The sequence below is a fragment of the Nomascus leucogenys genome, chromosome X (assembly GCF_006542625.1).
Source record: "Nomascus leucogenys isolate Asia chromosome X, Asia_NLE_v1, whole genome shotgun sequence".
NCBI classification, from domain to species: domain Eukaryota; kingdom Metazoa; phylum Chordata; class Mammalia; order Primates; family Hylobatidae; genus Nomascus; species Nomascus leucogenys.
In genome coordinates this window covers 12,241,065-12,250,911 of record NC_044406.1, presented here as the reverse complement: position 1 = coordinate 12,250,911, position 9,847 = coordinate 12,241,065, and the positions used below count along the sequence as shown (strand labels likewise).

Below are 9,847 nucleotides of genomic sequence, written 5' to 3'. Positions count from 1 at the left end.
CTGATTCAATAACTTCTTACAGGCAATCTCAAACATCTAACCGTTTCTCTTGGCTGACAAAATGAGCAATTAACAGTTTTTGTATGAAACAGTGTGTAGGGAAAACAGGTACCTTTCGACTTTGTCACTAGATTGCAGCGTGTCCACTAGGGAGCCTTCTTGGACCATCTTTTTTGAGCTCTGATTACATGGAGAGGGTAGAAAATTTTGAAATTAGATATGCATTAATTTTATGAAATACTTTAAGAACTATTTTTGAAATATATATGTAATTTAAAAGTAAAAAGGTGACTTTTAAACATGAAATTTAGCAAGCACATAAAAATAAACTATAGGGTATGCATTTAACACCCATAATACTTCAAACTTACATAAAATATTAATGTCAGTATTAATGCATTTGATAGATCTTTTCTTTCTTGTTCTTAATGAGCCACCCCAACTTTTACAAATTAAAGTCTCTTAAATCTTTTACCTTAAGCAAAAAAGCTATGAATTTTTGTCAAAAGAGCAGTATATTTAAGACTCAAGGTTCCATTTGAACTTTGGATTTTCTGTACTTTTCACCTTTTTGTCTTCAATGGAGAAGATGGATTCCCGTCCCAAGAAGTTAAGCCACAGAAGCCCTGGATGTCCCCCACCCACAGATTGCCCTGCCCATGGCACTGGCACCTTATCTGCCGACTCCTGGTCTTGCTCCTGCTGGATGATTTTCATGTATTTCTCTAAAGGATTTTCACTGTGAGCAGATTTGTCTTTTATTTCTTGATTACTCATTTCTAATTCATTTTCCATTTCTAATTCATTTTCTATTTCAATCTTCAGTGATTCTTCAATCATCCTCTATAAAACAGGCACCCAAACAGAAAATACACAAATACATTTGTAAAACTTTTAAGTGTTTTAAAAATGCATTAATATTAATCCCGATCCTTCAAGTACAGCCTGTATGCCAGAGGACTAATTTTTAAAATTGAAGTCATTGCTATCATCAAAGGAAGACAAATATGTCATCTCAATGAAGGAAGGTATTAATTGGCAAGTGTCCTGTGCTTTAGACTTGAATTAACCAAGAGTCCGAGGAACATTCATATATTAGAGTAATTCAAGCAAGACTTAGCAGGTGTGTTAAGTGGACAGAGTAATCCATCTGCTAGGACCAGAATCGGGACACAGAAAGCAAGAAGAGAACTAGAAGAAGGAGGGAGGGAGTGTGTGCCCCTGGAAGCAACTGTGGACTGGCAGCCATCTCCTCCCTTGGGTTCTAGTCCCAGCTAGCTGACACCGACAGTTTCTTCTTTAAACCCTGTTTTCAAAGCAAAGTTCTGCAGCAAAGCACAGTCTACCTTTTTTACAGGCTTGTTTTAAGGATCAGATGAGAATGTACAAAAATTACCTTCAAAAACTATCCTTTACTACAAAACTCCTAGGCTGCACACTGTGCAGCCTTTCTCACTGCTTGTAAGACAAGGAGAGGACAGGGATGCCTTTTAAGGCACCTGCTGCACCTCTGACTTTGTACACCAATTGACTCCCCTCCCTGAGCTCAATGTACTTACGAAAGGTGTACAATGGAGCAACCAGTACAGAGAATCAAGTCATACTTATTACCCTTTCCTGATACAGTTTTTCTAGTTCTCTTCGTTCCCTTTCTAAAACTTCTTGTAGGTTACTCTGCCTTCTTTCTTCTCTCTGCCTTCGTTCATTCACTTGCTGTTCCCGTATTTTTTCTTCTTCCTTTTGTTCTTCAATTTGTTTCTGATCCACACCTAATAGGACAGAAAATAAAGAGTAGCTTCCAGTATCAGATTATTCAAATGAATGCAGGACCAGTCTGCAAGAGCCCTTGCCAAGACCCACGGAGACTCTGCTTGGCTTTTAGTTGACTCTGTGACCTGCTTCAAGTCACTGTTTCATTTTCACTGACTTCAAGCTCCCAACCCCACTCCTTGAACTGTACCCTACTTCACTTGACTGAGACGAATACGTCACCCTCACCATGACCAACTCCAACTGTCCTCCCTCCATGTCACATGTTCTCATCCTCTTCACAGATCTCCTCCCTCCTTTCCAAGACAAACCCTGCATTTCTGCCTCTGCCTTTGATTATAATCCCTCCCCTATCTTTAGGACCCAGACGGAGCCATTAATCCCTATTTCTGTACACAGTAGTTTTAGAAGTCTCACTCCCATAAAGATGCTCAAGTCTGTCCTACCCCAACAAAACAGAACAGAAATCACACCACTGCCCTCCCCCCGCCATTCCAGCCATCTCACTGTTCATTCCCCACTTCCTCCAAACTGACAGCAGCCCTTCCTGGGGTTTTAGCGATCACTTGTATATGGATCCTTTCCCTATCTTTTCCTTTACTCCTGGTCTCTCTCCCTAGCCTCACGTCCACATTTCTGATCGTTCCTTGCCATCTGCATGTGGAAACCCCACAGCACTAGCTTCATCCCAGGCATGATCATCCCAGTCCTTCGATCATGCTCTTTCTACCCTCTATCCACTCAGCCACCAGTGTTTGCAGGTTCACACTCCCTGTCCTGTGGCTGCAACAGGCGCCCTTCTCACCATCTCCCTGGACTACTTAAACAGCCCAGTCAAGGCTCTTCCTGAAGCCAGTCTCTGCCTTCCAACAACCTGGGGTCATCTGCACCAGGCATTTCCTGAGGGGAAGATGTGGATCTGCTTTGCAGCATCTCCACTCTGATAGAGTCCTACGCCATGGTAGTCTGGGCTCTGAGAATCTGCCCTTTTCTTCCCAGACTGATTTCCTACATCACCACCAACTTTGTACTAGAAATATTTCATCTGTATCAACTCACTCACTGGGGCCTGGCCGTGGCTGTATCTTCCTTGCTCGGCATTCACCTTCACTGTCTCCTCAGCCTGTAGCACTCCCTTGCTCTCACAAAGTCTGAAATGCTATTCAAGACCCAACTGAAATGCCACCTCTTCCTTATTCCTGAAGTGACAAGTAACCACTCCAGCATCTTAATTGCAGGATATCTTGTACCTGATTTGTCAAAAACTACATGTACTTGTTTCTTCCACTTCTATTCCTTCCAGGCAAGGCCCATACTTTAATTACTTGTCTGTTCCCTCTGCATCTTGGCACAGGTCCCTACATCTCAAAAGTTTTAATTAGACCCCAATCCCAGAGACAATTATGCTGACCTTTCTCTTCTGGCTCTGACCCACAACCTACATTTTTTTTTTCAACCCAAGCAATGCTAATAAGCAGAAAAATCCATAGGTTCAGCAGAGGACTTTGAACGTTTTTACTTTGCCTTGTTCTAAAGTGATCAGCAGGAACTGAGTTTTACTAATAGGAGAGAAGCAACACAGTTTCTTCTCTCTCTCCCCCATCTCTTCTGAATCCTTCTCATGAAATTAAAATACCAGAGGAGACAGCTGATCATTTCCACAGGCAGAAATGCAACTAACTCCTTGCTAGAAGAAGAAAAAATGGTTACTCCTAAACAAGATCCTCCTAAACTTTCTTATATGGAATAATAATCTCAAAATAGGAATGTTGTTTAAGCACCAATTACAAAATAAAGAGGAAAAGTGAGCTGCTTCTCTGCTCTGGTGTATATTTTGTAGCTGCAGGGTGGTATACAGAAATCTCTTGGACACAAGGGGAAAGAAAGGAAGCATGTCCACGGGGCACCTCCGAGACACCAAATTTCACCCTTTTTGAATTCCCTTTGTGCCCAGATGAAGAGGTAAAATGACAAATATAACAATTTCTCAATAACCAAAATGTGACACGCCATGCTGCTTAATAATTTTTAAAGCCAATATTATAATCTATGTTCCATCTCAGCGGCAGAACACCTAGTTACTCAGTTGATTTCCCTTATCCTATCACGTTATTTGTATTCCCTCGCTCAGGTCTGTGCCAAGTGAGTGCCTGTAGACACTCCCTCTTGTGGCCGCGGCCCCTACTCAGCTGCTGCAGCCCCTCCCTGCTGCGGTCCTGGGTGATGGCCTGCTGACCATCTGCCTCCCCTGCTAGAAATCCAGGAAGGCGAGGGCTTGAGCTATATGCTCAGCCCTGAGCAAAGTGCCCAGCAGAGACAAGGCTCTAGATCATGTCTCACTGAATGCTTTCCAAAGCAGATTTACCCTAGAATCAGCAACATCAACCCTCTCAAAATCTCTTGCCTCTTTCAGTTATTTTATATGTTCCTGAGTACCATGACTAAAACCAAGAAACTGCTAACAGGGGTTTTGGGTATGTTTTGGGTATGATGTTTTTCCAACGTTTGGGAGGGACTAAGAGGTGGCTTTACTTGAGAAAATTCCTTTCAGATTTGAGGATTTAACACTTGGTCCAAGAAGAAAAGGACCTGGCTGTTGGCTGAGCCCTTGGAACAAAGCACAAAGCTCCCACGGCTCTCTTCCCGTCTCCCTCCACCCCCAGTGAGGGAAGTGGGTAATCTGGAGGAGAAGAGGAAAAAGAGGAAGTGGGCCAGACAAGAGAAGTCTGATGGCCAGTTTTCCTCCAGTGCTAAGCTAACTTGGTGTCACAGCTTTTCCAAAGATTGAAATACAAAGTTTTTCTGTACTAATTTCTTAAGACACAAAGGAAACAAGTAGATAGAAAAATAAATAATATTTTAAATGTTACAATCATATTAAAGATATATGCTAGGAGTTAATTATTATTTCAATTTTTCACCGTGATTTCCCAAGCTTTCAGGTTCCCAAGGAACAGTTTTTGCAGAAGAGTCTTGGGGAAAAGTCCAACTACTATGCCAGGCACTGAAGAGTTAATGAAAACACTTTTTAAGCAACTGGCTTGGGAAGCCTAAATGAGAAGCCTTTCCTTCCAATGTGTCCTTTCTCAGCACTGTCTTTACATGTTCACATGGGAATTACTTCAGAAATGTCATTAACAATATAATGACACTTATACCCCCCAACCCAAGATTTTGACTAATTTACACCTACAAGACGACTTCAGTGATACATGAAATAATTCACAGAGCACACGGACTGGTATTTAGTATGTGACCCTGCTGACTGTTAGTTCAAAAAAAGAACTTACTTGGGTGCTGATATGAGAGGGGCACAGCAGCTGCAGCAGCGTCCACATGAGGCATATCCCCGGCAGGAGAGAGCCCGCCCATTTCCAACTGCCTTGGCACGTTCCCTGCAGCTGTATGAGGCACAATTGTCCCATGAGTCCTTAATAATAACACCAAGACAAAGAGGGGCAGTGCAGTGTGGGGGCAACTGACTGGAGCACGGGAACTGAAGCCAAAGTAACTGGGTGCGCCCTTTCCTAACAGGATTCTATGAAGTTCCCAACATAACCACTTGCCAACATATTTGCTTGTCAGAGTGTTCTCGTAGTTGAAAGAATTAACTTTGTTTACAAAATTAGATTCGTTACCCAACAGGAAAATCAACCCAGTGACAGTGAAGAATTCAATTGGCTTGCTGATCATCATTTGAATTCTATTAAAATATCAATGATTTAACACAAAGACTTTAACAAATATTCACAAAATGTACCAAGCCCTCTCATTTAACTGTTCAAAATATTACACTTTCAGATTTGAAGATGAAGTTTACAAGGCTAACCAATAGCTTATATGAAAATATAAAGATTTCTCAAGCTGGAAAGAACCTTAGAGATGATAGGCTCTACATGCTTATTTTACACTTATAAAGTGGCTACAAAGTGAGACAGTCTAAGGCAGGGCCATAGCCAGGACACCAGTTTCTGGACTCTTAATATTCTTTTAACTCTATTCTTTTACTAAAAATGAGGTTTTCTAAATCTGAGGCAATCAACAGAATCAGTAAATTTAAAAAATAACATCCTTAGGCCGGGCGCAGTGGCTCACGCCTGTTATCCCAGCACTTTGGGAGGCCGATGCAGGCGGATCACTTGAGGTCAGGAGCTCAAGACCAGCCTGGCCAATATGGTGAAACCCTATCTCTACTAAGAATACAAAAAAACTAGCTGGGTGTGGTGGCATGCGCCTGTGGTCCCAGCTACTTGGGCAAGGCTGAGGCAGATGAATCGCTTGGACCTGGGAGGAGGAGGGAGACTGCAGTGAGCCAAGATCAGACCACTGTACTCCAGCCTAGGCAATAGAGAGAGACTCCATCTCAAAAAAATAAAAATAAACATTCTCGTATTCCATCAAAGGAAAAAATAAAGAAAAATCACTTATTTAAAATCTGGTAAGTTAATAGTTCATTTATAAGCTTAGCTCAAACTCTGAAATTATTAGTCATACTGAGATTTTTAAAAAGTAAACACACACGTGAAAATCATCATGATAGAAAAATGAGGTGATACATCTGTACTTGTGGTTGTATCACAAAATAATAATGACCCAATTTGTAACTGCTTTTCTTTTTAAACCAATGGATATGTTTCACCAAAACTAAGCTTTCTAGATTTTCAACTTATAAAAACTGGTACTTATATTTGAACTTACATTCAAAAGATGATTCAAATTCCTCGTTATCCTTAAAAGCCAGCTTGTCCACATCTGAAAATTCACTTTTGTCTTGAAGTTCAGTTTGTCTTCGATAAAGACTAGATTGGAAGGATAAAACTCGTGAATGTGAAGTTTTAATAATGGAAAACCAAAGAGTACAAGGTGACAAAAAGCCTTTTGTGACTCAAGAAAAGGCTCTACAAAATTCCCTTTCTCTTTGTCTTGTAAATAACTCCACCTCACCACCACCACTAGGCATTGTTCTCAGCAATTAATACCTGTTTACTCAGTTACTCCTTGTAACTATTTCATGCTGTGAAGTAGGTACCACAGTTGTTAATAAAGTTGTACTCTGAATGCTATTCCTAGGAAATAACCATAAAACATTTCTGAAAAAAAAAAATTCTGCACACTATCAGCATGAACCAGCTGAAGATGCAACACCACAACCTTGAGTGAGCAAAGCGCCCTAACTCAGCATATGCGTGTGTCTTATCCTTCCTTTTGGCTTATCACAAAAAAAAAACAAAAAAAACAAAAAAAGCTTTAGGCCCATGACAGGCCCATGTGGCAGAGAACTACATTGACATGCGGATGCCCGGGATCGAGCCCGGAGCTAAGGAGTCAGTTCTCTCTGCTGTGGGGCCCAGGTATGGGTAGGAGTCTGCTCATGATTCTAATCATAGCCTGGCTGACCCAGAGGCCTAGTTTCTAAAAACATCCACTCCTTCCTGTTTCAACAATCATACTCCAGAGGCCACTACCACGTTTGAATTTATTTCAATGATATGCAGGTCAGAACCTTATCTGTTTATATTTCAATGCCAAAATATTTAAAAAATGACTTTTTAATGATGTGTAAAATTGTTCCAACTTTAGAAATAACCTCCATTTGTTTGCTTTCAGATTTTGTACATTTGTTTTTTATCTTAATAAACCAAGTCTATTCAGAGAACTAGGAAGATGCTTATTAATACCAGATTGCATGGTCCATGTATCAAGTTTAGCAAATAAGCATTATCCACTTATTTGCTAAAAGCAATCTTTTTCCCTTCAGGTAATTTAGATGATTCTCAAAGATGACACATCATTTTGCAATCTGATTGCAAATTCTATACTGCCACATGATCTATAATAATTATCTCAAAAAAAAAAAAAAAGAAATCCCAGTAAAACAAGTGAAGGCTGACAGAGCAAGTAACATTATTCAGCTGAAGCTAATCAATCAGAACATTGTACTTACCCCACTTTCTGCTCCGGAGGGCTGGAGACCGGAGGGATGGAGAGGCTGTGCCTAGACTCAGTGGGTGATGGTAGGGGCATTCTGTCAGGACAAGGACTGGGGGAAGCAACGTGTGATCTGCCCACACCTAAGGTGCAGAAAGAACCAAGGCAAGAATATTACCAATTGCACGGGGAAGATACCAACGTGGTTTCTAAAGAGCTCTATTCGTTTGAAAATAAACTGTTATCCTCACAAATAGCTAATTATGATGCATAAGATCCACAAAACTAATGATTCAAGCACCTAAATTAAATTGCAGTGGCAATAATAAAATGCAGGAAACCAACAGGCAGCAAAGGAAAGGCGACTACCACTCTCTAAACAGCTCTGTGTGCCAAACAAACACTAGACCTTGCCACTCTGGCCCGCTGACCCTCACAGTAACCCTGTGTCATGGGCAGGGTGGCTACCCAACTCCAGAGCACCCCGCAACCCTTTGTGCGGGTGGCTTACCTTCCAGATACATTTCACTTTCGAGGCTTCTTTTTGCTTTTGGAAGGGGTGTGGAGGAGAGGCGTCTGGAGGAAGTGCCCCCGCGGAGCCTCGAGGCTGCACTGCCTGTCAGTGCTTCTAAGATGTCATTCCTTTCTTCAAGTGTGCCCACTTGAGGCTGCTCAGAGACAACTCTGTCCTCTCCAAAAATATGTCTTTCCGGGGAACTGGAAGTAATGTTTTTGAAGGCTTCCAGCAAGTGCAGAGATGGTGGGCTCTTTGCTGCTAGTGGGCTTTTGGCAGAGTTTTTAATGACTCTCCGATGGTAACTTGTGAAAGCCTTTTCCAAGCGTTCGGCCTCTTGCTGAAGCTCTTTGACCCTTGCCTTAGTATTGGCTACAAACTCAAGGTCAGAATCAGGGGAACTACCCTCCACCCATGCATTTGGATAATTTGTGATCCTTGATGCAACCATACGTGCTAGAACGTTTTCCTGTTTAAAAGGATTGTTCAAGAAATCCCCACTTATCTCACCATTGCAAGGCACCACATTGCCATTTATTAATCCATTGACAGAACGATCGATCACAGACTGCTTTGGATTGCAGTACACTTCATTCTCTAGGGCTGCAGGATACAAAAAGCCAATTTCAGAAGTGAGTGGACAAGGCAGAGAAGAAAATATACTTGAGAATATTATTTTTTTGAAAAATAGAAGAGAGTAATAAGGACAAACTTGCACTATACAGTTTCTGAAGCCATCCATGGTAATGATAACCACTAACATTTACTGAGAGCTTATTGTACCAGCTACAGCTTCCTATGTCTTTTCTAACACGATATAATTTCAGAATCCATTATGCACAATTTTGAAAGTCACAAGGCTCTGAGAACTGAAAATTTATTCATAATTTATTTGGTGGCAAAGCCTAACCAGACTGGAACTCATTTGGTTGAAAAGTTTGACCTGAACTGATGTAAACCCATTTATAATCTTTATTTATCCCAGCATGAATATTCATACAGTTGACTGCAAAATAATTAATGTGCTTTACTATAGGATGCTGTTCAGAACTCCCAGGGCTATTGCGAAATCCACAGCATATGGCCCGAGTTTCATATAAGGAAGTGAGGACCTGCATTCACAACAACACTGTGGTTAAGAAACTCTCACTGCTCCCATTTTACAGATGGGGGACTAAAGCTTACTGAGGTTGGGTCACACGGTTAGCAGGTCTAAGAGCTACTGGGCTTTCCTAATGCAAAGCCAGTGCACGTGCCCCTCTCTCCTGCAATGCCCCCCTGTGATGCTACAAGAAAGAAGCTTGCCCTCGGCAACATATGCATGCGAAAGGGTTCTATCCTCATTCAACTATTTTTTATTGATAGGAGACTGCTATGATTTCAGCTGTGAGAAGTTTCACAAACAGAATTGAAAGAAAATGAGGAACAGAAAAAAGTAGAAAAGAGTAGAGATAAAAATAAAACAAGTGCTGGTAGAAGAGAGCAAGGAGCTGATGAGGAAAGAATGCAGATGGGAACAAGGAAGGCTCAGACCCAGTTGAACTGGTAACACATACGTACTTTCTTTGAGCTTGAAAGCAACTGAAGAAGAAAGTATCTAAACTTTAATATCCTTCTTACGAAGTAGGAAGGGGC

The 9,847-nt window shown here is 41.4% G+C and overlaps 1 protein-coding gene across 4 annotated transcripts in view; it reads right to left on the bottom strand.

The window, feature by feature from the left end:
• OFD1 (OFD1 centriole and centriolar satellite protein) overlaps positions 1–9,847 on the bottom strand; it is a 37,977-nt gene that overhangs the window by 3,117 nt on the left and 25,013 nt on the right. For 3 of the 4 annotated variants that reach the window (XM_030806885.1, XM_012500940.2, XM_003261047.4), the window contains exons 16-22: positions 8,210–8,815; positions 7,715–7,841; positions 6,469–6,569; positions 5,061–5,171; positions 1,612–1,769; positions 673–843; positions 113–180 (exon numbers count right to left, since the gene is read on the bottom strand). In XM_030806885.1, coding sequence (XP_030662745.1) covers positions 113–180; positions 673–843; positions 1,612–1,769; positions 5,061–5,171; positions 6,469–6,569; positions 7,715–7,841; positions 8,210–8,815 — 1,342 coding nt within the window. The remainder of the gene's footprint in view (positions 1–112; positions 181–672; positions 844–1,611; positions 1,770–5,060; positions 5,172–6,468; positions 6,570–7,714; positions 7,842–8,209; positions 8,816–9,847) is intronic. The other variant, XR_004028702.1, reaches the window with a different exon arrangement.